Here is a 27,529-nt window from a genome sequence, read left to right as displayed (position 1 = left end):
GCAGCAGTCCATTGCTGTCGGGCCTAAATCCATGCAGAAAGTCAGGAGAATTTGGGTCGCATTTCTCTGCACCCCTCACTCCCACCATTAACAGCCGTGGCCTAAGAATACACACCCTGGGCTAAAATAACAGGATTACAGGGTTTTGGAATGCAGTTGCTGAGCCACAGCAGGGCAGCAGCCTGGCCAGCCACCCTGGAATGGCAACAGCAGTGGGAAGCAGCTGTGCAGGACACAGGGAGCAGGTGGCATCAGCCAGGACCAGCTTTAGGAGTCTAACCCTGGTCAATGCTCAGCTGAGCCCTGTAAGTGGTACAAGCTCAGTGTCCAGACAGCTCTGTCCACACGGCAGTCAGGCACTCTGTGGGTCCAGGGCTTTGGAAGAGGAGGAGGAAGACTTTGCAGGATGGGATCTTACCAACACCAAGCTCTCCGTGCAGCAGGAGCACGCCTTGGGTGGCTCCCAAGAAGGCCACCACAGCTGGGGGGTCACTTCAGCCCTTACCAGGGGAAAGGAGACAAAACAGAGCTGACACCAGAGAACCAGTGTGCACAGGGAAGGTTTATTCTCATCACTAACACCTGGGAAGTGGTTTGGAAGAACAAAGTAATTGTCAGACTGGGAGGAAAAGCAGGTTTTTTTCCTCCCATAAACAAGATAGCTGTAAAGAAACCTAAACCACAACAGCTGCTCACAGTGGAGTCCACAGGATTCCTCCAGCTCCACCCATGTGCAAAACCAGCTCTTCCCATTAAATATAAGAATAAATTCCTTTGCTCTGGGACTAGAGCCAGACCAAACCCTACTAGCAGCCACTCAAAGGAAAAGAAAAAAAACAACAAAATACCCAAACAAAATATATCTTCTTAATAAAAAGCATAAACCACTTCAGTTCCTGCAAGCACTCTGCTCACAACATCATTCCTGCCCTGCATCCCCACCCCATACCGGGGGGCTCCAGGGAAAAAGGACATCAAGACAGCAGCAACACATGTGTGAAAAGGTGACCAGACAGACTAGGAGGGGACACAGTACCTGCAGACAGACACTGGCAGCCACCCACCCACCAGGGAGAGGACACAGCCCTGCTGCAGCCTCCAGCTGAAACCAGGAGCTTCCCCAGGGCCAGCAGCTCTTTTTCCGGACGTCTTCCAGCAAAACACTGCATGGGACAAGGGCCCCTTCCTCGGGGCAGAGCCAACACTGTCAGAACAAAGAGGTAGGGTTGAACTCGCCCCTTCTGGCAGCTGGAAGGGTTTCCAAGGAATAAACCCCCAGCCCCATTTGCTATGGCTGTACCATCAAGCACCCAGACAACAACCCAGATCATCCACGGGGCTTATTTTGGATTGGCAAAATCCCTACAGGTGGGTGAGGCTCCCCCTCTGCCCCAAGTGCTGGCACAGTGAGACCACGTGCAGTGCTGGTGACAGGACCCACCCAGGATGCTGCACCCGAGGGGTCTGCAGGACACAGCAGCAGGAAGGGGCTGCTCTGCTCCAGCTGGTCTCAGAGCGTGAGGGGAGCCTGACCGCTGGGACAGGCAGAGGACACTGGGAACCAAACATGCTTCACTTGGCTCCCAGCAGACAGAATTCACCTGTGAGTGTGGGCTGCCCTCACCCCACGTTTGGCAGAGCCTCCCAGCCAAAGGCTCCTTCTGCCAGCCCCCACCTCTGCTCAGGCACGTTTTATTCACACAGGAAACTTTTTTTTTTCTCATAAAGTGCAAGAACTTTGCCTCTTACTGACTAGTCACCTAGAAGCATCACAGCCCTCACAGCAGGGAGCAGCAGGCAGGGGAGCAACACCCCACGTTCAGGAGCTCCCGACACACAGGTCACTTCAGCAGGACCTCTGGCTCAGACATGGCCCTGTAGAGCACGAAGCCCATCTCATCGATTTCCTCTTCCAACAGCCCAGAGAACAGGTTGATTTTGGGGTTGAAATAGGAAGGCAGGACCCCTTTCTCCAGGTAGGCCACCAGCTCCTCAAGCACCTGCTGGAACCTGTCAGCAAGGCTTTCCTCTGCCCAGTCTGAAGCAGTGTCACTGAGGTGCAGGATGACGTGGGTCACGGGGCTGCCGCCCAGTTTGTGCAGGCTGGGCTGGCTCCTGCAGACGGCATTCAGGATGCGGAGGCAGAGCTGCCGAGCCCCGGAGTCGCCGGCATCCAGCTCCTTCACCCTCGAGACCTCCGCCCTGTAAAAGCTCTCCAGCCAGAGGTTTTCCACCAGTCCTTCAGGAGGAACAGCCAGAAGAACCTTGTCCTCCATTTCCACCACTGGGAAGAGGGTGATGCTCAGCTCAACCTGATCGTGTTTGACTTCCAGCTTCAGGTCTCGGGAGGCCACGACAGGGTGGATGGCACAGCCCAGCAGGCCACCGATGGCCGGCCAGTTGATGGAGGCCACCAGCAGCTTGTGGAGGGTCTCGTTGAGCACACTGGAGGAGAGGTAGCGGCCCACGATGAACCTGTCCCAGGGGCTGCACCCACGAGGGAAATAGCCCAGATCAATCCTCTTGATCATCCAGTGCTGGGGGTTCCTCACCACAGTGTCCTCTCCCGAGATGAGGCTCCAGAGCCCAGCGTCGAGGACCACCGGGAGCATGAGGTGGATGTGGTCAGCTGCCAGGACCTCGAGGCCGTCGAGCAGGGCTCCGCTGAGGAAGAAGCGGCCGAAGGGCAGCTCCGGGTACTTGCTCCGCAGGAAGTTCTGCAGTTGGGTGCAGATGCTCCTGGCCAGCTGCAGGACGAGGGACACTTGGATCTCAGGCACGGCCAGCTGGCTGCTGTGTGAGAGGAGCTTCTCCTGCAGCGTGAGGCAGCACCCAGGGCTGGACTTGACCTGAGGAGCCTCCAGAAGGGCAGAGCAGCCCCTGGGATCTGTGAGCAAGGAATGAAGTCACAGCTCTGAGTAGATCATTTGCAATCCTCAGCAGCAGAGGGGAAAGCACGAGTTGGGTGCCCAGCTCTCAGGCCACCCCTCTGGAGGTGACAATGGCCCCCGCCAAGCCCTCTGATGCTAATGGCACTTCCCAGCCCCCCAGAGCCCAAACCAACCTCAAAACCTGATTGTTCCCAGCCTCACTTCTCAGCTAGAGATGGGAACCAGGCAAGGGACTTGCTGCCAGGGTCAGAGAATCACAGAATATGCTGAGTTGGAAGGGACCCACAAAGGACCCACTCCTGGCCCTGCACAGACACCCCAATAATCCCACTGTGTCCCTGAGAGCGTTGTCCAAACACTCCTGGAGCTCTGGCAGCCTTGGGGCCGTGAGCATTCCCTGGGGAGCCTGGTCAGCGCCCGACCACCCTCTGGGGGAAGTGCCTTTTTCCTAATAACCGGCCTAGACTTCCCCTGACACAGCTCCTGCTGTTCCCTCATGTCCTGTCACTGGTCAGCAGAAGATCAGTGCCTGCCCCTCCACCTTCTCACACAAGGATCCTAAAAACGATCCTGCTCTGGGTCCAGTATCTCAGGACATGGCCTGGACCGAGCTGGGCCTGTTTCCCACTTGGAAAAACACCATCTCCGTGGGCAGCCAGACAAGGCAGCCTTTGTCTGCGGCAGGTCCCAAGAACACCTTCCTGCAGGCAGAGCTGACCCAGAAAACGAGCACAGCCAACACCACTCCAGAGGAAACAAACCCCGAGAGCCCCCGCCCTGCAGCGCTGGCCGGGACACCCTGGGTGTTATCAGAGGTCCTGTTTCCACAGGCATTGCCTAAAAAGGGGCCGTGGCTCAGGAGCCTCCCAGGAGGGCAGGCTCAGTCGGGTCAGCTTTCCGGACACCGAGCTAAAAATAACACGGAGCTCCCGGACTGCCGGGAGCAGCGGCACAGCCACCCCGAGCACATCAAGGTGATCTTCCTGACTGGGCACTGTGAGCCTCACCTGGCACCAGAGGCCGAGCTGGAGAGAGCAGAGGCTCGCTGAGGTCTTCCCTTCTCTGCTTCTTGGGGGGTTTTGGTGGTGTCTTGATCAATGCCAAGTCCTGCCAGCTCTCCTCCAGGGACTTCTGCTCAGCTTTGGGATCGCCTTCATCCCGAGGGCTGGTGGCTCGGTCGATCAGCTGGAGGGAAGGAAAACCCAAGCAGGCAAGCTGTTGTCTTTGTTTCCCCCAAATTATGGGTGACAACAGCCCCTCAGGAGCACACACATGGGGGAACAGCCCCACTCAAGGCTTCTGCTCAGAAAAACACCCAGTCTGGGGGGCCACAAAGGTGCACGTCATGTTCCTGCGAGTTTTACGTGGGAAACAGATACCCAAATACAACTTAAGTCCCAGGTGCCTTTTGGGATGGGATACTGTATCCCAAATGCTCCAGGCAAACGGAACATGGAGGTATGCATGGTCCCACAGGGTGGGAGCGGGCAGCTCCATGCCCATGGCACTGCTGCCAGCACCGGTGGCATTTGTGCCACATGCAAAGAACCAGCTCAGGAGCAGACATCGAGGTTTGTGGCACATCTTGCCCCACCACACTGGGGCCAGCCCAGTTCTCTGGGCATCTTCCCGCGCTCTGATCCCCGCCCCAGCCTTACCCTCTTGACGGCCAGCGTGGCGATGGCCAGCACGGCCGCGCCGCTGACGCCCAGCACCAGCCTGGCGTTGGCCAGCAGCACGTCGAACACGCTGCCCAGCCCGTCGATGACACTGCCCAGCCCGCCGTTCTCCTGCCGCCTGCCCCGCTGGTGCCAAAACGCCGCCATGGTCGCCCTGCGGAGAACAGGAGTGTCAGCCCGGGCTGGGGGAGCTGTCTCCCCGGGACAGGCGCGGACGAGGGGGTTTGGGGAACAAGGGGTTCCACTGGCACGCTTTCCTCCGGGACAAAGGCTCTCGCCGCCGCCGGGACGCCTGGCTGCGGCGAGGGAGCAAGGGTCACCCGGAGAAGCGACACCCCGGGGGAGGGACACCCCAGGGAAGGAAGAGGCATTCCAGGGAAGGAAGGGACACCCCAGAGAACGGGTACCGCCGGGAAGGGACAGCCCAGGAAAGGAAGGGGCATCCCGGACAAGGAGCGGACACGCCGGGGAAGAGTCACCCGCTCCTCACCCGGCCCTGCCGCAAAGCCTCGCGAGGCACCTGCGGCGCTGGGGCGGTACCGCGGCCCCAGGAGGGGAGCCCCCCCTCCACCCCACCGAGCGAGGGGAGGCGGCCGGGCCGGGCACCGGCACCGGCACCGGCACCAGAACCGGGACCGGCACCGGGCACCGGGACCCGCGCCTCCCGCCTCCCGCCCCCCGCCCCGCACTCACCGCGCGCCCCCGGCGCGGCCCCAGCCAATGGGGGCGCGGCACCGCGAGGCCCCGCCCGCCCGCGCGCGGAAGTAGCGCGCGGCCCCGCCCCGCCCCGCGTGCGTCACGGCCGGGGGCGGGGCCTGGCGGGGCGCGGTGCCGCCGCAGGGTCCCCCCGCCCTTCCGCCATGGCGGCCACCGGCGTCCTGCCCTTCGTCCGCGGCGTCGATCTCAGCGGCAACGACTTCAAGGTGCGGGGGAGCGGGAGCGGGGGACAGCCCGGCCCCCAGGGCCGCAGCGGGCCCGGGCCCCGCGGGGTTGTCAGGCCTGGCTCGGCCCCCGGGGCGGGGGAATCCCGGCCCCGGCCCCGCCCGGGGTGGGTGACCTGGGGCAGCCCCGGTCCCGACCCCGTGGGCACTGCGGGGCCGGGCGATCCGTGACCCCCACCAAGCCGCTATGGCTGGGCAACCCGGCCCCCAGCCCACGGAGTCCCAGAGGGACAGGTGATCCCCGAGCCTCCAGCTCCCAGTCCCATAGGACTGGGCGATCCCAGCTCCCAGTCCCGTAGGACTGGGTCTCCATGGCCCCCAGCTCCTAATCCCCTAGGAATGATCGATCCCCGCCCCCCAGCTCCCAGTTCCTTAGGACTGGGTGATCTCAGCCCCCTAGTTCCCAATCTTATGGGACTGGTTGATCCCAATCCCCACAGCTCCCAGTCCTATAGGACTGGGTCATCATGACCCCACAGTTCCCAGTCCCATAGGACTGCTCGATCCCAAACCTCCCATGACCACAGAGCATCAGTCAGCCTGAAGTCCCCAGATCCTCATCCCATGGGACAGGTGGTTTCCTCACCCTCCTCCTCCTCTCCAGGGCGGATACTTCCCGGAGCATGTGAAGGCGATGACGAGCCTGCGCTGGCTGAAGCTGAACCGCACGGGGCTGTGCTACCTGCCCGAGGAGCTTGCTGCCCTCCAGAAGCTGGTGAGCCCCATGTTTTGGGATGCAATGGGGCTCCCCTGTCCCACTGGGGCTGTGAGATCTGACGGGAGCCTGTTCCCTGCCAGCCTCGTGGCTCAGTGGCGGATGCTCTGGTGTCTAATAATAGCACTGAGCTACAATGTGTGGTTGAAATCAGATGCAGGAGCTGTCGGGAATGGGGTTGAGATGGACTTGCACTTGGTTTCACCTTTTTTTTTCTAGAAAACCAGACTAAAAACCACTCTTAGATCCTCTGCCCTGTAACAGGAGGGAAGAGTGATGCTTAAAATGGAGAGGATCAAGGTTTTTGGGGCTTTTTTCCCTTCTCCTTTGCTAAAGTATATAAAGAGCAGGAGCTGGCAGCTGCCTGGCTTTGCTTTTGGGCAGCTCAACCAGGCCCTTGGTGGAGTTGTGGCTCAGCTTGGCTTTGGTGGTGTCCACAGCACGTCAAGGACCTCATCCTGTCAGTGTCAGACAAAGTCACTGCTTTAAATGCTGCTAGAAGTCCCTGTCCCTGTGCCAGGTGCAGGGAATTGCTCTGTGCTACTCAGAGCTACGCTCCCGCCACCCCTGCTAGGTTCTTGGGAGCCACAGCAAGACTCAAATCCTCACATCACACCCACAGCCTGCCAATTCCTTGTTTTCCTGAGTAGGCAACAGCCGTGGCTGGTGATGCTCAGAGGAAAACATTCCCCCGGGGAAATTCCTCCTACCCCAGCAGTGTCCACATCTGCCCATTTCCGGATCACCCAGTGAGAGGCGTTCTCGAGAACTGGGATCTGTTTGCACAGGGACTGTGTGGGACTGCCACAGGCCAGCTTGGTGGCATCCCAGAGCACCCCAAACCCTACAGCAGGGCTGAGGTGTCCAGCCAGGGCTAGCCCAGGAAATGAGGGATGTGGAGGCAGCACAGGCACACTGGGCCAACCAACCAGTTTGAGCCTGGGAGTGTCCCAGCAGCCCTGGGTGTGACAGGGCTTCACAGGTCCCCAGCTCTCCTGGGATGGAGGAGCCTCCACATCAATGTGGGGGCCCAACCATTGCCCTGCACAGTCCCAGCTCTTCTCTCTGCTCACTGAGGGCTTGTCTGTGTTTTCCCTGCAGGAGCACCTCTCCGTGAGTCACAACAGCCTCACCACGCTCCACGGAGAGCTCTCCGGCCTGCCCTGCCTCCGGGTGAGTGTCCCCCTCGTGCCTCAGGGGTCCCCAGGCACCTCTGGATTCTGAGGACACACAAGGATCATACCTGGGGGCTCAGCAGGCAGCTGCATTCCTGCCTCTCTCGCCTTTCCAGGCAATCGTGGCTCGTGCAAACAGCCTGAAGAACTCGGGAGTCCCTGATGACATCTTCCAGCTGGATGACCTCTCAGTGCTGGTGAGTGCAGAGTCTCCTCAGCTGATGCAGGAGCCAGCTCAGACTCCTGGATCCCATTCCTGCACCTTGGTGGCTCCTTGTGCTCCTTGGGAACACCAGTCCCAAGCCCATGCCTGAGCTGCAGGGAAGGTGGCTGTTGGCAGGATGACCCTCTGGCAGTGCCTCCTTTAAAGGCTGATGCCATGGCTGTGTTCCCTGTGTGCTGGTCCAGCTCCTGCTGTGCCCCTGGAGACAGCCCTCAGTCCTCAGGTTTGGGTGGTAGTGGCTGGGCCTGGGGCAGAGGGTGACAGCTGCTTTGTGCTCCCATTTTCCCAGGACCTGAGCTACAACCAGCTCACAGAGTGTCCCCGGGAGCTGGAGAATGCCAAGAACATGCTGGTCCTCAACCTTGGCCACAACAGGTGGGTCCAGACCAGGGTGACCATCTCCCCCTCCTGGCCATGGCCACCTCTGTTGCTGGGTCCTGCTCTCTGCCCCTCCTCAAGGGAGACCTGGGGCTGGTGCAGGTCCCAGGCAGCCCATAATTTCCCCATATCCCTGCAGCATCGACACCATCCCCAACCAGCTCTTCATCAACCTGACGGACTTGCTCTACCTGGACCTGAGTGACAACAAGCTGGAGAGTCTCCCCCCACAGATGAGGCGCCTGGTCCACCTGCAGACCCTCATCCTCAACAACAACCCCCTCCTGCACGCACAGCTCCGGTACAGCCCCGCTTCCCAGGCTGGATCCCAGTCAGGCAGGGCTGGGGCGGTGCCTGCTCCATCCTGACGCTCTCTCTGCCCTCTGGCTCTCCGTGGTCCACAGGCAGCTGCCGGCGATGACGGCCTTGCAGACCCTCCACCTGCGGAACACCCAGCGCACGCAGAGCAACCTCCCCACCAGCCTCGAGGGCCTGGTGAGCCTGGCAGGTAGGACTGGGGCATCCAGCCCCACAGAACCCTCCAGGGGCTCCCCCAGCCCTGGTGTGGGTCTGGCTGGTGGAGTCACCCCCTTGTCTCTTCCCCCAGATGTGGACCTCTCCTGCAACGACCTCAGCCGTGTCCCCGAGTGTCTTTACACCCTGGGCAGCCTGCGGCGCCTCAACCTCAGCAGCAACCAGATCACAGAGCTGTCCCTCTGCATTGACCAGTGGACTCAGTTGGAGACCCTCAACCTGTCCCGCAACCAGCTCACCTCCTTACCTGTATGTCCCTGCCCCTACATGGCCTCCCTGCTTGTGTTTCCATGGTTTTCCCTCACCCCACCATCTCCCCCTTCCCCAGTCGGCCATCTGTAAGCTGACCAAGCTGAAGAAGATGTACCTAAACTCCAACAAGCTGGACTTTGACGGGATCCCCTCGGGCATCGGCAAGCTCACCAACCTTGAGGAGTTCATGGCGGCCAACAACAACCTGGAGCTCATCCCCGAGAGTTTGTGCAGGTAAGGAACACACAGCCGGATCCGCTCTGTCCCCAGGAGGGAACACAGAGGTTGTGTGGTCACAGGTCACCCTGGGCTGGCCTGTCACCAGCATCACTGTCCCACAGGTGCTCCAAGCTGAGGAAGTTGGTGCTGAACAAGAACCGCCTGGTGACGCTGCCAGAAGCCATCCACTTCCTGACGGATGTGGAGGTGAGCACCCAGCACCTCTCTGCTTTGGTGCTTGTCCTTCACAGCCCCAGCACCTCTCTGCTTTGGTGCTTGTCCTTCACAGCCCCAGCACCTCCCTGGGATCCCAGGGCTATAGGATGGGGTGGATGAGGTGAGGGCAGGGGAGCTCAGGGACCATACCTGCACTCTGGCACATGGTTCAGCCCAGGCAGGCCGTGGATTTGGGGTTCCCTCCACATCCATCTCACTGAAGCTTGGAGTGCTCCAGACATCTCCATCCCATGCCACATCCTCGATGTCCCTGTGAGCGGGTGCTTCACTGAGGTCTCTGCGCCCTCCTTGGCAGGTCCTGGACGTGCGTGAGAACCCCAACCTGGTGATGCCCCCGAAGCCAGCGGATCGGTCCTCGGAGTGGTACAACATCGACTTCTCCCTGCAGAACCAGCTCCGCCTGGCCGGAGCCTCCCCCGCCACCGTCGCAGCCGCTGCTGCAGGTACGTGTGTAGGGATGGGGGGCACAGCCCCTGCCTTGGCACAGCCCTGGAGAGGCTGGGAAATGAGCAGTCCTCCTTAGAGTGCCCCACAAGTGTCGTGGCTGCCTCTCACCCTGTCCCCATGTGCCCAGGGAGCAGCACCAAGGACCCGCTGGCCCGCAAGATGCGGCTCCGGCGGCGCAAGGACTCTGCCCAGGATGACCAGGCCAAGCAGGTGCTGAAGGGGATGTCGGATGTGGCCCAGGAGAAGAATAAGAAGATAGAGGTAGGGTCTGGGGTGGGAGAGGGGCCCTGAGGGCGTCACAGTGTCCGTGGCCTACCCTGGGTGCCAGCAGGGTTCTGGTTGTCCCTAACTTGACCTGTGCCCGTCCCCCAGGAGAGTGGGGAGGCGAAGGCGCCAGACCTGAAGACACGACGCTGGGACCAGGGCCTGGAGAAGCCACAGCTGGACTATTCAGAGTTCTTCAGCGAGGATGTGGGGCAGCTGCCTGGCCTCTGTGTCTGGCAGATCGAGAACTTCGTGCCCACACTGGTGGACGAGGCTTTCCACGGGAAGTTCTACGAGGCCGACTGCTACATTGTGCTCAAGGTACTCGGGGAGGACCAAGGGTCCCCCACATCCCCTGCCCAGAGCTGCAGCCATCCCATCTCACACCCTGTCCTTCCCAGACCTTCCTGGATGAGAACGGTTCCCTCAACTGGGAGATCTACTACTGGATTGGGCAGGAGGCCACGCTGGACAAGAAAGCCTGTTCTGCCATCCACGCCGTCAACCTCCGCAACTACCTGGGGGCCGAGTGCCGCAGCATCCGGGAGGAGATGGGGGATGAAAGTGAAGAGTTCCTCCAGGTGAGGCCAACCCCCAGCTCCCCTGTAGCCCCCAGCCCCTCCTGTCCCACCATCAACCCCTTCCTGCCCCCAGGTCTTCGACAATGATATCTCCTACATCGAGGGTGGCACGGCCAGTGGTTTCTTCACTGTCGAGGACACGCAGTATGTCACCAGGTACAGCTGGGGACAGGGCCTGGGGGGGGATGTATGGGGCAGGCAGTGCCCATGTCCCACCATGGCTGTCCCTTCCCCAGGCTGTACCGTGTCTATGGGAAGAAGAACGTCAAGCTGGAGCCGGTGGCACTGAAAGGGACATCCCTGGACCCCCGGTGAGTGGCCAGGGGATACAGAGTCCCTGCAGAAGGTTCAGCAGGGTCCACCTGAGATAATATAGCTGCAGTTCTGTGGTGCAAATGGGCTATTCCTGCACCTTCCTACAAGGATTTGGGTTCAAACCCCCATTGGTGCCCTGCAGGGACCTCCAGGATGGGGAGAATGCTCGGCACACCGCACTCTCTCCTGACTCCTCTCACCTCTCTCCACCAGGTTTGTTTTCCTCCTGGACCATGGCCTCGACCTCCTGGTGTGGCGTGGGAGCCAGGCCACACTGAGCAGCACCACCAAGGCCAGGTAGGGCTGGTGGGGGTGCTGGGGTGTGGGGAGCCCACACTTGCCATCTCACCTGCTCCCACTGCAGGCTCTTTGCTGAGAAGATCAACAAGAATGAGCGGAAGGGCAAGGCCGAGATTACGCTGCTCACCCAGGGCCAGGAGACCCCCGAATTCTGGGAGGTGCTGGGGGGGCAGCCCGAGGAGATCCGAGCCTGTGTCCCCGATGACTTCCAGCCCCACAAGCCCAAGCTGTACAAGGTGGGGAGCTGCATCCACAGGGCCACCAGCACTGCTGGGGTCCTGCAGCCCCCAATAACATCTGTCCCCATCCCCTCTGCAGGTCGGCCTTGGTCTGGGCTACCTGGAGCTGCCCCAGATCAACTACAAGCTCTCTGTGGAGCACAAGAAGAGGCTGAAGGCTGATCTGATGCCAGAGATGCGCCTGGTAGGATGGGGCGGGGAGGTTCTCCCAGTCTGACCAGTGAGACTGGTTTCGTGTCCCTTCTGCCTCCAGCTGTGCCCTGGGAGAGGGAGGTTCGGCCAGCAGCGCCCAGCTGGGGGATGCTCTGCTCTGTCGGGAGCAGGCAGGGTGTTTTCCAGCTGGGAATGCCTGCAAGTGCCTGACCCCCTCTTCCCTGTGGTGCCCTCAGCTGCAGAGCCTGCTGGACACCAAGAGCGTGTACATCCTGGACTGCTGGTCCGACGTCTTCATCTGGATCGGGAGGAAGTCATCGCGGCTGGTGCGGGCGGCGGCGCTGAAGCTGAGCCAGGAGCTGTGCACAATGCTGCACCGGCCCAAGCACGCCATGGTGACCAGGAACCTGGAGGGCACCGAGTGCCAGGTAGGGCACGGATCCCTCGGATGGCTGCTGGGTGCCCGAGAGGGGGCTGTGACCCAGGGTGTGTTACCTGCTCCCCAATTTACACCTCGAACACCTGGAGGTGTTTAAGGAGTGACTGGACGTGGCACTCGGTGCTCTGGTCTGGTTGGCAAGGTGGGGATCGGTCACAGGTTGGACTCGATGATCTTGGAGGTCTTTTCCAGCCTTAATGATTCTGTAATGTAGGTATTCAAGTCCAAGTTCAAGAACTGGGACGATGTCCTGCACGTGGATTACACCCGGAACGCTGAGACAGTGCTGCAGGACGGCGGCCTGGCCGGCAAGGTCCGCAAGGACGCCGAGAAGAAGGACCAGATGAAGGCCGATCTCACGGCACTCTTCCTGCCCCGCCAGCCCCCCATGCCCCTCAGCGAGGTAGGGCTGGGGACCCCCATGAATCCCCCATGGCATGGGGCTGGGTCCTGATGATGGAAGGGCTGGGGGGCTGACAGAGCACATGGGGCCACAGGCGGAGCAGCTGATGGAGGAGTGGAACGAGGACCTGGATGGCATGGAGGGCTTCGTGCTGGAAGGCAAGAAATTCACCCGCCTGCCTGAGGAGGAGTTTGGCCACTTCCACACCCACGACTGCTACGTCTTCCTGTGCAGGTGACACCCGGCTCGTCCCCTCTCAGGGGCTGGTGGACCATTTTGTCCCCAACCTCCCTGCCCAGTCCTCCCGACTGTCCCATGCCTCACAGCACTCCCTATTCCTGCCCTCAGGTACTGGGTGCCAGTGGAGTATGAGGAGGATGAGGAGAAAAAGAAGAAGGGTGAAGGCAAAGGGGAGGAGGAGGGTGAGGAAGAAGAGGAGGAGAAGCAGCCTGAGGAAGACTCCCAGTGCATCGTCTACTTCTGGCAGGGCCGGGAGGCCTCCAACATGGGCTGGCTCACCTTCACCTTCAGCCTCCAGAAGAAGTTTGAGAGTCACTTCCGTGGCAAACTGGAGGTGACAGAGTTTGGGGGTGACACAGGGGTGCCTCAGCTTTACCTCTCTTCTTCCCCATCCCTTCTCTGCCCCTCAGGCTGAGGCAGGGGACAGCAGCAGAGATGGGGGCTGGCAGGGGGTGCAGCTGGACTTGGGGCTGTGTTTGGGAGGTCCCCATTGCCCTGCTGACACCCACCCGTGCCCAGGTGGTGCGCATGACCCAGCAGCAGGAGAACCCCAAGTTCCTCTCGCACTTCAAGAGGAGGTTTGTGATCCACCGGGGCAAGCGGAAGGACCGGGTCAGCGCTCCCCAGCCCAGCCTGTACCACATCCGCACCAACGGCGGGGCTCTGTGCACCAGGTCAGTGCCCCAGGGCTGCTCCAGGCCAGCCAGCACCCACAGGTGCCAGATCCAGGTGGGATACCTGCTGGTGGGCACAGCTGCCGGGTCTCCCATTGATTTGTGCCTCGGGGTCTCCAGGTGCATCCAGATCAACACGGACGCTGCTCTGCTCAACTCCGAGTTCTGCTTCATCCTCAAGGTACTGCTCGTGGCTGAGCATCCTCAGGGCTGCCTGGGTGCCTGCCTGCCCCCCTGGGTAGCCCTGACTCTGCACTCCCCCAGGTGCCCTTTGAGAGCACGGACAACCAGGGCATCGTCTACACCTGGGTGGGCAGGGCGGCCGACCCTGACGAGGCCAAGCTGGCTGAGGACATCATGAACCACATGTTTGATGACTCCTACAGCAAACAGGTGAGTGGGCCTCAGTGCCACCTCACCTGGGTGACAGTGACCACCCAGGCCACGCTCAGCCCTGTTCCTGCCCTTGCAGGTCATCAACGAGGGAGAAGAGCCTGAAAACTTCTTCTGGGTGGGCATTGGGGGCCAGAAGCCCTACGATGAAGATGCAGACTATATGAAGCACTCACGGCTCTTCAGGTGGGCACTGGCCTGGAGAGGGAGGCTCCAGTCTGTGCTGGTTCCCTTCCTCCTACAGAGCCCATCCCCCTTGGGAATCCACCAGCCAAAACAGCTGCACCATCACGTCCCTTCCCTCTGCACGAGCAGAGTCCTAACAAACTTCATGCCTGATGCTGTCCCTGTCCATCTCCCCACAGATGCTCCAATGAGAAAGGTTATTTCTCCGTGTCAGAAAAGTGCTCAGATTTCTGCCAGGATGACCTGGCTGATGATGACATCATGCTGCTGGACAATGGGCGGGAGGTGAGCTGGGCATGAGGCTGTCCTGGGCCCAGATCTCCCAGTGGCTCTGTGGGCTGAGCCTGGCTCCTGATCCTTTCTGCAGGTCTACATGTGGGTGGGCACCCAGACCAGCCAGGTGGAGATCAAGCTGAGCCTCAAGGCGTGCCAGGTAAGGCTTCCCTCCATCCTGGAACAGCGTGGGGGAGGATTTGGGCACTTCCATGTCCCCTTGGGGCCCTGATCTGGGTGGTGCAGAGCTCTGGGCGGTGCAGAGCTCTGGGCTGGGGAATACCAGCTCTGGAGGTGGGAAGGGGCCGGGACCCCCACGGCTGTGCTCTGCCCCAGGTCTACATCCAGCACATGCGCTCCAAGGACCCCACGCATCCCCGCAAGCTCCGGCTGGTGCGGAAAGGCAACGAGCCCTGGCCCTTCACGCGCTGCTTCCACGCCTGGAGTGTGTTCCGCAAGCCACCGACCTAAGGGCCGGGGGCACCCGGTGCTCCGGCCACGGCCCCCCCGGCACGGCCAGACCCCAGCACCCCACGCTGCCGCCAACGCCTGCACCCAGCCAGGCTCGGCCTGGAGCCGCCTCCCCCCGAGCCGGGGCCAGTGGGGATCACTGGGGCTGCCCCTCTGTCCCCCCTTCTCCCAGCACGGGGCTCAGCTCAGCCCCTTCCCTTCCTGGGGGGCACACGGGGTGATGTCAGCCCCTGCCATGCCCTGCTTGGGGATGCTGCTGCCCTTAACCAGTGCCGAGCTCCCCCTGCCACTGGGGGAGAGGAGTGATTTCCAGTTTGGGTGGGAGGATGCTTTGCTAGGAGAACGGGGGGAGTGAGGGGCTCTCAGCCCTGGGCCTTACAGCTGGTCCCTGCTGTCCTGGGGGATGGACCCCCAGCAGGGATCAGCCCATCTGGATCATACCAATAAAGGCTGCACTTCTCACCTCGACCCTGTCCCAGGCTCTGACTCACTCCAAAATGGGGTCACCCCCCACGCTGATCGTGCCCCTCTGCAGCTCAGGGGAACCCCAGCACTGACCTGGCTCCATGGCTCAGCAAACACCTGCAGCCCGGGCAGTTGATATTAAATGCTTTATTTTCAATATTAAAAACCAGTATTTTTAATAACTAAACAATGCTAAATTCATCTTACCAAAAAAAAAGGATGAGGTGGGGGGGGTTCTACCAGGGACGCTACAGCCCCGGCCTCGGCCGGCAGCGACAGAGCCCGACCCCCCCCAGCCACACACGTACCGCAGGAGAGCCCGGGGGGCCACAGCGGCCCCGGGTCCCCAAAAGGAGAGGGGCAGGGGCCAGCTGAGTCCCGTGGGAACAGCCACCATGGGCCAGGGGACAGAGCCGGCGTCACCACAGTCCCCCAGGAGGACAAGGCCAGGCTAGGAGCCCAGGGGGGATTTGGCACAGTGAGACCCCCAGGGTGGGGCAGCCCAGCCTGGGGCAGGAGGGGGCTGGGGCAGCCCCATCTGCCCCCCCGCAGCACCAACACGGACCAGGACCAGGAGCCGGTGTGTAATTCCACAGCGTGATCCCATCCCAAACCCACCCCGTGGCAGGAATTAGTGTCAGAAAGGAGCAGCAGGCACAGAGCCCAACCTGGAGAATAGCCCTTGGAGAAGCCACTAAGAGAAAAAGGCCACCTGTGACCCCCCACCGTGCCCCTCCACGGGCTGCTCGAGGCCTCTGCTGCCCACCTGGGAGCCAGGGGATCCCCGCTGGGTGCCCCTGGGGACAGTCCCTGTGCAGCAGCCAGAGCCTCCTGGCAGGCAGGGAACGGGGCTGTAAACTGCAGGGAGCCGGGCATGTAAACACAGACCAGGGCATGGGGGGGCCGTGCCTGGAGGCTTCTGGCCCCGCACTGCCCCAAGGGACCAAAACCGGGGGACGAGGGGGGTCCAGAAGCCCCAGCCCTCCCCGTGGAGCCAGGAAAGCAGCAGCATCCCCCAGGAAGGGGGCTCTGGAGCAGGGGACAGTGACACTTGACCGTGTATAAAAAAGGAACTTATCTTCCCCGGGAAGAGTTTGTGTCCCACGGCCCCGGCTCAGGGGTCGGGGGCTCCGGGGCCGGTGGCCGGGCAGGGAGGTGTGTGGGGAGTGCCGGAGCCGGGGCGCGGCAGCGGCCGGCGCGGATGTTAGAGAGGAGGCGAGTCTACGTTACATGGGGAGGGGGCGCGGGGGTCCAGTCGAGTCGCACATCCCGGGAATCCGAGCACTGAGATGGGTCAGGGAGGCTGGCGATGCCTGTGGGTGATGCAGCTCCTCAGAAGGAGACCTGGAGGGGCTCAGGACAGGCATTCCCCCTGCTCCCCCTCCTCTACAAGCCCCGGGGACCACAACTCCATCCTCCCATGATGGATCAGGAAGCCAGGGCATTGCACTGGGGTCCCAGCTCCAAATCCCACTCCCACCCCAGGGACCACCAGCCCCTCACAGACCTCACTTGATGAGGATCCCCGTGGGCCGGGCCTCGTCCTCGCTGGTGTTCCGCAGGTTCCGCTCCGCTTCCTCTGAGGACCTGGGGCAGAGCAGGGTGAGAGGCACTGCCACGGCCCCTCAGCACCGGTTACCCCATTCCCACCCCACTCACGCCAGGAAATCCTTCACTTCCTCCACGGTGATGTCCCCAGTGGTGTCCAGCGGGTTCTCCATGCTGCTGTTAGGGGAGTCGATGGGGCCGGGCGAGAAGGCACCTGGGTGCTCCTCAGGGGACCCTGGGGAGTCATGGGACAGGAGGGATTGGGAGCAGCCAGGACACAGGGCCAGGCCTGGAGCAGGGCTATGGGACACGCTGTGTGTGCAGAGACAGGGTGGTCACTCACGGTCACTGTCCGAGGGGGAGTGCTGGCCCTCGGAGCTGCGTGGGACGTGGGTGCCATTCGCCTGCGGCAGCTTCGGCGTCACCGTTGAGCTGTTGCTGGAAGGAAACAGGGAGAAGTTATGGCCAGAACCGGTGTCATGGGGTGGGTGTGCAGGGGTTCTACCAGAGCACAGCCCCCCATGCCCCCAAGACAGCCCACCTGAGGCAGGAGGTGTCCTGGAGCCGGGCAACCTCCAGCCGGCACAGTGGCTCTGTCACATTCCTGGCACTCAGCGAGAAGCGTTCGAACTCGGATGGTGAAATTAGGTAGAAACCTACGGGGGGACAACAACAAGCCTCAAGGATCCCCCACAGGGCTGCAGGTGGGGTCAACATCCCAGCGACACAGGATGTCACCTGGTGCCCTCACCTTGGCCATGCTTGGTGAAGACACAGGAGGCAATGCCACTGATGTCCTCCTTACGGATGCAGCTGTAGTGGACCTGGGGCCGCAGGCTGGGCACGGTGAAGATGTGGATGTCCCCCAGGTTGGTGAGACAGGCCAGGCAGTTTTCCAGGCGCTCCTCAGAGCCAGCGCTGGCCAGGCTCACCAAGGCCACCTTCCGCACCCGGCAGCCCTCGTGTGCTGTCAGCTTGAACTTGGTCTTGGCACTCACTTTGGGCAGCGTGAACACCTGGGGGGGGCAAGAGGAGCTGGGGTCAGGGAAGAACAGGAACCTGCTGGGTTTAGGGGGGCACCTTCTCCTTGGATTCACCACCCTAGAACAGGCATAGGAGTGCCCCTCAATGTGACTGGTCACCTCCAGCCCTGTCCCCGCATGATGAGGACATCCAAAGAGGACATGGGACGTTTTGTGTCCCATCTCTTCCACAGTGGACACTCAGCCCTGCACTCACCTTGAACTGTTCCTCAGAGGAGATGAGCATGGAGTGGCTGCCCTGCATGTCAGGGGCCTTGGCGAGGTCCCGGGACACCTCGTAGGGTTCAGGCAGGGGGTTCCCTCGCCCATCCAGCACCGCAATGGCCACCACGGGCGCCCGGTGCATCAGCTGGATCTCCTTCCCCAGCACCGCCTCCACCGCCCGCTCTGAGAACTTCTCCTGCGATGGCACCTCCAGGGCGTAGGCGAACACCGACCCAGAGTTGGTCCCTGCCCACATTGTGGGGCCGTGGTGGGCGGCTGTGGGGGCAGAGCAGAGTCAGAGCCCCCTCCCCAGAGTGTGGCACCAGCCAGACCCAGCTTGGGGGCTTTTCCCAGGGAGGGAGGGGGTCTCACCGTCACGGAGAAAGGTGTCAGCGAAATAGAGGCACCGCACGACCCCCGAAAGCGAATCATCGGCTGAGCGAGGCTCGATCCGCCGCTGCACCGGCGTCATCTCCACCTCGGGGGGGCCCGCCTGCTCCGCCAGCTGCGCATTGGCCTCCTGCACCTGGGGAGGGGACACGGGGTCAGTCCCTGCCAGGTGGGGACGGGGAGCTGCCATGGTGGCCCCCACTCCCTGCCCACCTTGCTGGAAGGGCTGCTGGCGTTGAGCCTCTTCTTGCCCGACACGCGGCTCTTGCGGATGCGGCGGAAGGACTGACGCAGGGACTTCTTGAGGGACTTCACGCGGGACAGGGGCCCCTCCATGGCCAGCGAGTCGTTGGGGTGCAGTGTACACCTGCAAGCACCGATGCTGCTCAGCACCCGCCACATCACTCCAGGGGGTCCCCGCACTTAGGTCCCCCCATACCTGGCCAGCACGGGGTTGCGCCGGTAGTAGTCGAAGAGTCCAAAGCCGTGGCTGGTGCCGAAGGCCACGAGGTTCCACTCGGAGTGGAGGGTGACGGCAGTGACGGCGGCGGGGGGCACGCACTGCACCAGCACGCTGGGCTGGAAGCCGGGGGGGAAGTGGAGGGGCCCGTTCCGAGGGGCCAGCCGGTCATGGCCCTTCCAGGTGAAGCCCTCGCGGTCCTGCAGCAGATCCACGGTGGCCACACTGACCGCGTGCTCGGACTTCTCATCGCTCAGCTCCATCACCAGCACCTGCAGGGACAAACACAGATGGGGGGACACACTTAACCCCCCACACAGCCGGCCTGCTGCACACCAGGGGCTAAACCCACCAGTAGAAGCCCTTCAAGGACAACCACGGGGAGGGTCTGTAGCCCTCTCATGCCATGGGGGAGCCAAGAGGTGCTTAGCAGCCCCTGCTCTGTCCTTGCCACCCTACCTGCCCCGCCGTGCCAGCCACCACCATCTTGGCCGTGTACTTGCAGAGCGCAATCTTCTGCACACCCAGGCGCGGGTCATCGCTGTAGGGATCAAAGCAGCCCACCTGCGGGAGGAGACAGCTGAAGGGACAGCCCGGACCCCTCACACAGCTGTGGGGCAGCCTCTCCTGCACCCCCACATCCCTCCACCAGATGTGGCACACGAACCACTCTGGGCATCACGCCCAGGAAAAGTCTGTCCCCACGCACCCCCTGGCTCTTTCCCCCATGCTGGGGCAGACCCGCGGGACGGGGCCCACGGAACAAGCGTCCCTTGTGTCCCCACAGTGCGTCACACAGCAGCTGTGCCCTGAGCCAGGGGACACGTCCCGGGGCGCAGCCGGGATGGCTCCGGCAGGTGTGTCCCCTGTGCCCGGCTCTGGGTTTGCCCCCTTGGGTGCTGGCAGAGCCAGGAGGGTGCTGAGGTCCACCCCAGCGTCCCCCTGCCCAGCGGACCTCACCTTGCGGAACGGTGGCCACTCCTCGTCACCTGCCTGGTTGAGGCTGTCGTTGTGCTCACAGTCTGTCTGGAAGATGTTGGCGGTGCCCAGCTTGTAGAGGGGCTTCAGGGAGACCCCCGAGGCGTCCCAGAACCGCACCGTGCCGTCCTCATGCCTGAGCGGGGTGGGGGGGGGGTCCTGTCAGCGCAGGGCCCCAGCATCTGCCCGGCTAACAAGAGCTGCCTGTGTGCTGGCAGCCACTGTGCCAGAGGGGGGGACAAGGGGGGACAGCGCAGCGGGTGACACACTCATGCCCAGCCAGAACGAGAAGGGGCAGCCCACCCGAAAAGATGGAGTGGATGCCACCACCACCCCATCCCATTCCCTCATTGCAGGAACAGGTGTGGATGTGTCCCCCCCCGCATTTTGGGTTTCCCAGGCCCCCTCGCTCCTGCCAGCCCACTCACCCAGTGAGGAGAAGCCCCCTCTGTGTGGGCTCCTGGGCCAGGTTCTTTCCCCCATCAATGGGCCAGGCCTGGAAGGAGGGATGGAGAGGGGATGGAGGGAGGGATGGAGCCCACTGGGCTATGCTGGAAGGGTCTCAGCAGGACCCCTCCCCACCATCCCCATCACTGACCGCAGAGGATTGCCGGGGGCTCTGCTGCTCGCCCACACTGACGATCCTCTCCCAGAGCTTGAGAGGCACGTTGGAGACATGGCAGGAGCAGGTGATGGCAGAGGAGTGGAGCGGCGCCAGGTACGGGGCAGGGATGGTGGGCCAGCCCGGCGTCTGGAGGTCAATGGCCACCAGCTCCTCCTCCACCAGCACCACAAGGGCTCGGGGGTTCTCAAAGCCTGGGGAGGGGGAAGATGGTTGCTGCACTTGGAGACCCCCACACCACCACCCACTCCCCAGGATGGCCCCGGTGGGACGTACCTCCCTCGGGCACGTCTGCGCTCTGCACAGTGAAGAAGTCGATGACGCGGGAGGTGAAGTCGAGCGTGGCCAGGGTCTGGCCCTGCAGCACGCTGACACAGTGCCTGTCACCGTAGCTGGCCCGTGGCATCCCCCCACTGAAGATGATGAAGGGGTTCCTGTGTGGCATGAAGCAGCTTCCATCAGACCCTGGACCCCCAAGTGCCCCCCGTGCCCATGTCCAGCCCACCCACCTACCCTGACTCGCAGGTTCGCCAGAGGATTTTGCTGATGGCTTTGCAAGGGAATGGACCTGAAACGAAGACGCTGCGGTTGTAGCACTGGGATGGGGGAGATCAGCTCCCAACCCCAGAGGCCCCCAGACCCCCGCTCTGTACCGTAGGGGATGGTGGACATGACGGGCTGCTGGGTCCTCTGGCCAGTGCCACTCACTGCCCACACCATGTACCCGCCATCGCTGTGGGAGCTGACGATGCTCTTCCCACTCTGCTCCCAGGCCAGGCTCTCCAGCTGCTGCGGGGGCACACAGGGGGCTCAGCACCCAGACGGGGACACACATGTGGGGCCGCGGCCCCGCCAGCCTCCCGCCAGCCCCGGTACCTGGTTCCCCAGGAAGAGGTGCTGGACAACACGAGTGCTCTGCTCCCAGAGGACCACCAGCCCCCGGCTGTACCCGATGAGGAGCCGGCTGCCATCGCATGGGTGCTCCTGGATGGATTCCACGGGCCCCAGCGCCTTCCCGCAGCGGTAGTCATCGGGGGCACTGCAGGGAGACACGCACAGGGGGTCAGAGCAGGGCTGGGGGTGGTGGGCATGGGGCATGGGGTCTGCAGGGCTCTCACCTCTGCAGGATCTCATCTGGGAAGAGGGTTTTGTCCTCCAGCAGCATCAGAGTGGGCAGGGTGACAAAGTACACGGCACCGCCCTCAGTGCCCAGGCAGACCATGGCACCAGCGGCCATCGGCAGGACCACTGTCACCCGTGTGATGCCAGGGGAGCAGCTGTGGGGGGAGCAGGGGCTGCGTCAGCACTGTGTTGGGTCTGAGGGAGTGTCAAAGAGATCCCAGACCTCCTCTGCTCCATCCCTACATCCCCATGCCCCCGAGCCCATGAGGACACAGACAGCCTCAGTGCTGACAGCAATTAGAGCCAGTAATCACCCCGGGCCCTGCCCGCACCATAAAAAGTCCAGAGCTGTTCCTTGCACCCAGCATCCAAGTTGGGATTAGGGGAGCATCCCAGTGGGGAAAACACCACCACAGAGAGGACCTTGGCCACCATCCCACCCAAGCAGGCCGGCTGCTCCCACGCGCCGTTCCCAGCTGGCAGCGGCATTGCTCTGGCCGCAGCCCCGCGGGGGAGCGGCTCGGATCCCCTCAGGCAAGTACTTAGCACTGCCGGACCCTGGGCGTCCCGGGAGGCCGAAGCTGCGGGTCTCTTCCAGGTGGGAGCAGCCCTCCTTCTGGCACACCTCCCACAGGTGCAGCGTGTTGTCATCCAGCAGTGAAAGGAGCCAGCCCTGGGGGCAGTGGGATGACAGCGGGGTGTGTGAGGTGCTGGGGGGCTGCTGCTGGGCCACCCCAGGACACCCACGTACCTGGCCGGGAAGGAAGTGCAGCTGGGTGACAGTGGCCATCTCCTTGTGCAGGCCCGTCAGCTCCACGCCTGGCGCGCCATATCTGAGGGGGGCCGTCAAAGAAACAACGAGGGTAGAGCATCCCCCCCTTCCCCAGCAAGTCTCAGGAATCTCAGGACCCCCCAAATTCCCCCAGGTCACAGTTCTGCCTGCAAACACCAGTTTAGCCCCCTGTCCCCAGGAGAGCCAGGGTAGAGCATCCCTGGCTGCAGCCCATGCCAGAGCTGGCCTTGGCACCACCATCCCCAGCTGGGATCCACCAACTCCAACCAGGACACCCTGAGTCAGCCGGGGATCTACCAAGCACCTCCAGCTGGGACACTGCAGGTCAGGCTGGAATCCACCAGTCACCTCCTACCGGGATGTCCCAGGTCAGGCTGCGGCGAGCACACACAGCTGGGGTGGGTGTGCAAAAGGTGCCGGGAGCCCCGGCACGCACCGGCAGCGGGGTGGGGTTCGGCATGCGCCGGCATAGCCTCACTCACCCGACTGGTCCCGGCTCCTTCGGCGACGCAGCTCAGCAAGAACTGCGGCAGGACCCGCGCAGCAGCTCCAGCACCGCATGGAGCCCCCTGGCCTGGCATCCCCGGCACCCCCAGAGCCGGCCAGCTGCTCCCCCCAGCCCGGTGTCACCAGAGCACTGTGCAGCCACATCTGGGCATGCTGTGTGCTGGGGGTCCTTGCCCCTGGCCACCTTCCGGCGCCCTCGGCACAGGGAACCAGCTGGGTGGCTCTGCTGGCCGGACTGGCAGGAGCTGTCTGGCACGGCCGAGCCAGCAGAGCCAGGCATGAGCCATGGAGTTTTGGGGAGAGCAGAAAACAGGGCATGGGAATGAAGCAGGGAGCACACAGAGGGCTCTCAGCTCTCGGTGGACGGGGGATGCCACCCATCCTTACTCATTCTGGGGTCTTTCCCCACCCAAAATAGTGCCACGAGCTGAGAGCCCTCAGGGTAAGTGGCTTGAGCACACCAGTGTCATCAGCATGTACGACGGGGGTCCAAGCCCAGAGACCCGCAGCTGCCCCAGGAGATACCCCCAGGCACTGGCAGCCCCTCGATGCCGGGCTGTCTGCAACCGGATCCGCCCAGCCTGGCCGGGGAGCACCCAGGGGTGCCCCCACTAACCAGTAACGCCAGTCAGGCCAGCTCCGGCTGCTGCCTCGCCCGGCCCCGGCTCCCATGGCACCGCCAACCTCCAGAAGCATCTTTGTGGCGGCAGCCGGAGCGGGGCCGTGCAGGAAAGGGGTACCACGCTGGGTACCACCCCAAAAACCATCCCCGCAGAGGATGCTCAGGGCACCGCGGCCCCCTGCAACGGCATCCCCGCGGTGCCGGGGGGGGCTCAGCTGGGACCAGCACCGCGGGCCAGGCGGGCGAGTGGGGCGGGCGAGTGGGGCGGCCGGCGACGTCGCGGCCGGGCTGGCACCCGGGCGGCCCCGGCAGAACAAAACACGCCATCTTTGTGCTCGGGAGGCAGCGAGCCGCCGGCCTGGGGGAGGGGGAGCGCGGCGGCCCCCACACCCCGACCCCGCTGCGGGCGCAGCCGCCCCCGCGCCCCCACCCCGCATTCCTGCGGCGCGGGGCCCCCCGAGCATGGGCCGCATCCAGCCCTGGCCGCCCGCCAGCAGCCCTCTGAAGTCTCCCTGCACGCTGCCGGCAACAAAGCCCGGCCGGCCCCGCGCCGGCGTCCCCCGCTTCGGCCCCCCACCCGGGACCGGGCTCCGCGCCCACCGCAGCCCCGCACCCCGGCGCTGGGCCGGCCAGAGCCCCCGCTGCCCCCCCGAGGGCTGCGGGGACGAGGCCAGGATGGACAGGAGCACCCCCGGGATAAGCGGGATAACACCAGGAAGGACCCCCGCTTGGGATGCCCCCCAGGACAGCCGAACCCCTTTGTCCCCCCGGCGTTTTGGGCGAGGTGGGGGTTTTCTCCAGCCGCCCCCTCGCCGGCCGGCCCAGCTGCAGCACAGCTGGACGGAGGGATGGACGTCAGCCGAGTGGGGGCTGCCGGATGGGCCAGAAGCAGCACAGCCACGTCTCCAAGCATTCTCCGGGATAGGGACAGCCAGAGGAGTGCAGGAGGGTCCGGGAGGTCCTTACCTCCTGCTCATGTGGGAGGAAAAGGATACAGCTTGACGGCTCCCGCCTTGGTGCCAATGGCCATCACGCGCAGGACGGGGTCGTAGGCCAGGGCGCTGGGCTGGCTGGGGAAGCCGTGCTCCACCGTCTGCCATGGGGACAGGCAGGTCAGAGCCGGACCCCCCACCTCTGACCCTCCCAAACCTTCCACAGCCCCCGTCAGCCCCACAGCTCCGATCCCGTACCAGCCCGAGCATCACCCCTGCCATGCGGGATGACAAAGATGCTGCCCTGTCCCCCACTGCCACCAAGGGGAGCCTTGGGGAGGGGGGACATCACTCCTCACCCAGTTGCCACCCAGCACCCCAAAACCCAACCCAACAGCCACACCACGGGCCGGGGTAGGTGTGACCTTGAACAAGCTGCCCCACCACCCGCCAGCACTTTGGGGATGGGACCCCCCCCTGCTCTAAACCCTCGAGGTGAGGACACCCCAGGAGAGGTGAGCGGGACCCCCACTGCGACATCACCGGGCGTCCCCGATGCCGGGCGGCAGAACCAGGCGAGCGGGACCCGCCAGCGCCAGGGACGTCCCCGCCGGAGCCGCGTGTCGCCCGCGGGCACCTTCCCAAGGAAGTCCCGGCCGTCCGGCGTGCCTGGGCTCGCCGGCTGGGGAGGGGCTGCCCTGGCAGCGGGGGGACGCGGGGGGCACCCACCGCCCCGGCCCGCGGCGAGGGGACCGCAGGGTTCCCGAGGGCAGCTCGGCTGAGCAGCGACGGCGCGATCAGACGATACGGAGGCCGCCGGAGCCAGACTGGCCGGATCCTGACCTGTTCCCTTTGTCTGGGGCATCCGAGAGGCGCAGCGGGGCGGCTTTCCGCACCCGCCGGCGGCAGCCACTGTCACCCCAGCTCCTGCTCCCCTCCCAGGGGACACCTTCAGGAGCGTGGAAACATCCCCAACACATCCAAGGCGTCCCGGCCCATCCGAGTGGGTCCCAACACGTCCAAGTGACGAGGAAGTGGATGCTCATGGGTGGATGCCGATTCCTGTGGCAGCCCCCACGCAGGGTCATGCCGAATCCCCCTGGGATGCACGCTGCGCTGGAGGAAGGAGCTGGGACAGCAGCAGCACAGGAACACCACAGTGATGCTTCAGGCCAGGGACCAACACGATGACCCCGGCAAAGATTGCCCAGAAAAAGCTGTCCCAGCTCCCCAGCACCCCCAGTCCCAAAGGGGGGCCCGGCTCAGCCCCCCACCCGCAGCCCCGGCTCCCGCCTGCAGCGGGGCCGCATCCGGCAGGCTGTGCCGGCCGGCCAAGGCGCGCTCCCGGCCAAATTACAGCAAAGCCCAGGCAGATCCGGAGCTCGGGAGGAAAAACAACCGTTAATGGGAGGCAGGTGGGCAGCCAGCGGCCCCAGAGCTGGGACGGCCGGAGCAGGCCTCCCCTCAGTCTCTCCCCAGGACGTCCCACGGGCACAGACCCACCCTGGGCACCCATTCGGGCAGGATCCGGCTGTGGGACTGTGCTCCCCAAACACAGGGGGCTCTGGCTGGGCTAAGCCTCGCACCACGGCCAGACCCTCACCCACGGCGGCAAGCTGGAGGGCCAGGGCTGTGCTGAGCAGTGGGAGCTGGCTCTGACCCCTCACCACTGCACATTCCGACACCTCCCAGCCCGGTCCTGCTGTGGGACAGCCCGGGGGTCCCTCCGGTGCACGGCATTGTCCCCACCATGAGTTGGGCAAGTATCCCACAGCAGTGCCAGGATGCTGCCGAAGGATGAACTGATGGACACGGTTTGGGCTCATGCAGGGGCCACTGCCGGCGGTCTCCTGCCCCCGCGGCCAGGGCAGGAGGGTGGTCCCAATGCCACGGGGCTCCCGGGACAAGGTGCACCGAGCCCCAGGTGGGCACCCGCTGGCACAGCCCGATGTCCCGAGGGAAGGGTCTGGCACCCCAAGGCTTGTAGGGTCCCTCCAGTTGTTTGATGAGCTTGGGGGGCTCTTCCACCCCGAATGCGGGGGGCAAATGGGAAAAATCGGGAGGGAGGAGGGAGCCTCTGATATCCCCCGAGGTCCCCCAGAAACACAACTTTGAGGTGCAGGGGAACCCCAAGCCCAAGGGGTCATCGCCACAGCCCTTCCTGCTGACACAGGGGGTCCAGCCCCCCAGTGTCCCACCCCGGAGGAGACAGGGGTGAGGGGCTGAGACCCACATGGGGGATGCAGCCAGGGGTGCTCCAAGGCCAGACGGGGTGCGGGACCACGGGTCACCCCAAAACACCCGTGAGAGAGGCCTGGGGGAATCCATGGGACAGGGGGAGTCTGGAAACGGGGCGCTCCAGGGAACCCCTCCCAAGAGGGGCTGGGGACAGGGATGTCGCGCTGGTAAGGGGGTCGCATCCCCTCCCGGGGTGCCCCCCTGCACCACACGGGGAAGAGCGCAGCCCCCCGGTCCGCACCCCGGGGCGCATCCCGCACCCGGGGCTCCCGGTAGCCACCCCCGGGTTGTATCCTCCCGGGACGGCCCAGCAGCCTGTCCCGGGGTCCGCCGGCCAGGCAGCCCTGCCCTTTCTGCGTGTCCCTTTCTCCCGGGAGCGGGGAGGTCCCGGTGCGCGGCTCCCCCGGGGGTTCAGCCGGTTCCAGGGGGCGGTGCCCCGCACGCTGCTCGCTTCCCCGCGGGCAGCATCCCGCCGGGGTACCAGAGCCCCGCGCCACCGGGGGGTTGCCCGCACGCCGCACCCTGCCCGGCACCCCCGGTGCCTCCCGGTGGTCGCCGCCCCCCGGGATCCACCGCCGCGCCCCCCGCTCGCCCCGGACGCACCTTGCTGAAGGCGAAGAGGTCGTGGCGGAGGCGGTCGCGGTGCGGGTCGGCACCCTGCCGCCGGAACCGAAACTTCATCATGGTTGGGCCGGCGGCGGCGGCGGCGGTGGCGCGGTACCGGGCGGGGCGGGCGCGGCCGGCGGTCCCGGGGCCGGTCCCGGGGCGGCGGTGGCGGGGCCGGGGCGCGGCGCGGGGCGGGGCCGGCAGGGGGCGCGGTGCCGGTGCGGGGTCCCCGGTGCCGGTGCGGGGTCCCGGTGCGCGCGCCCGCCGAGCCCGGGCAGGCACCGCCGCGGCGGGGGCGGGGCGGAACCCTGACGGACAGCTCCGCCCGCCAATCACCGCGCGGCAACGCGCGCCGCGCGCCGCGGCCCCGCCCACCC

The 27,529-nt window shown here is 64.0% G+C and overlaps 3 protein-coding genes across 5 annotated transcripts; 1 reads left to right on the top strand and 2 right to left on the bottom strand.

Annotated features, from left to right (window-relative positions):
• Positions 1 to 544: 544 nt before the first annotated feature.
• Positions 545 to 5,303, bottom strand: MIEF2 (mitochondrial elongation factor 2). 2 transcript variants are annotated; one of them, XM_048320553.1, is made up of 4 exons: positions 5,264 to 5,303; positions 4,550 to 4,724; positions 3,899 to 4,076; positions 545 to 2,887 (listed from the first exon to the last, which is right to left on the bottom strand). In XM_048320553.1, exons 2-4 carry the CDS (start codon positions 4,715 to 4,717, stop codon positions 1,842 to 1,844), a joined length of 1,392 nt encoding a protein of 463 aa, XP_048176510.1. In that variant the 5' UTR covers positions 4,718 to 4,724; positions 5,264 to 5,303; the 3' UTR covers positions 545 to 1,841. The 2 variants fall into 2 exon arrangements, with proteins under 2 accessions (XP_048176510.1, XP_048176509.1); XM_048320552.1 differs by lacking the exon at positions 5,264 to 5,303 and adding an exon at positions 5,061 to 5,173.
• A 66-nt stretch (positions 5,304 to 5,369) lies between these two features.
• On the top strand, positions 5,370 to 15,090 carry FLII (FLII actin remodeling protein). Its single transcript, XM_048320549.1, has 30 exons — positions 5,370 to 5,493; positions 6,116 to 6,226; positions 7,328 to 7,399; positions 7,518 to 7,598; positions 7,914 to 7,999; positions 8,142 to 8,303; positions 8,407 to 8,510; positions 8,610 to 8,785; positions 8,865 to 9,022; positions 9,130 to 9,214; positions 9,540 to 9,687; positions 9,819 to 9,952; positions 10,064 to 10,276; positions 10,357 to 10,536; positions 10,610 to 10,692; positions 10,773 to 10,847; positions 11,065 to 11,148; positions 11,216 to 11,387; positions 11,470 to 11,574; positions 11,780 to 11,971; positions 12,197 to 12,385; positions 12,480 to 12,619; positions 12,734 to 12,959; positions 13,145 to 13,299; positions 13,420 to 13,480; positions 13,564 to 13,692; positions 13,772 to 13,878; positions 14,058 to 14,163; positions 14,246 to 14,311; positions 14,488 to 15,090. The coding sequence occupies exons 1-30, from the start codon at positions 5,431 to 5,433 to the stop codon at positions 14,620 to 14,622; spliced, it is 3,798 nt and encodes a 1,265-aa protein (XP_048176506.1). The 5' UTR covers positions 5,370 to 5,430; the 3' UTR covers positions 14,623 to 15,090.
• Positions 15,091 to 15,238: 148 nt separating this feature from the next.
• Positions 15,239 to 27,286, bottom strand: LLGL1 (LLGL scribble cell polarity complex component 1). 2 transcript variants are annotated; one of them, XM_048320550.1, is made up of 23 exons: positions 27,150 to 27,286; positions 24,372 to 24,469; positions 22,206 to 22,287; positions 21,997 to 22,127; positions 21,451 to 21,609; positions 21,209 to 21,371; positions 20,986 to 21,121; positions 20,846 to 20,900; positions 20,609 to 20,766; positions 20,309 to 20,526; positions 20,139 to 20,206; positions 19,693 to 19,846; positions 19,192 to 19,296; positions 18,712 to 19,004; positions 18,486 to 18,639; positions 18,255 to 18,408; positions 17,875 to 18,158; positions 17,387 to 17,651; positions 17,177 to 17,291; positions 16,979 to 17,073; positions 16,747 to 16,870; positions 16,595 to 16,674; positions 15,239 to 16,400 (listed from the first exon to the last, which is right to left on the bottom strand). In XM_048320550.1, exons 1-22 carry the CDS (start codon positions 27,228 to 27,230, stop codon positions 16,596 to 16,598), a joined length of 3,171 nt encoding a protein of 1,056 aa, XP_048176507.1. In that variant the 5' UTR covers positions 27,231 to 27,286; the 3' UTR covers positions 15,239 to 16,400; position 16,595. The 2 variants fall into 2 exon arrangements, with proteins under 2 accessions (XP_048176507.1, XP_048176508.1); XM_048320551.1 differs by having other exon boundaries at positions 22,012 to 22,127; positions 27,150 to 27,285.
• Positions 27,287 to 27,529: the final 243 nt, after the last annotated feature.

This window comes from Corvus hawaiiensis, chromosome 16 (assembly GCF_020740725.1).
Source record: "Corvus hawaiiensis isolate bCorHaw1 chromosome 16, bCorHaw1.pri.cur, whole genome shotgun sequence".
NCBI classification, from domain to species: Eukaryota; Metazoa; Chordata; class Aves; order Passeriformes; family Corvidae; genus Corvus; species Corvus hawaiiensis.
Note: the sequence above shows the minus strand (reverse complement) of the source record. Positions and strands in the feature narration are given on the sequence as shown.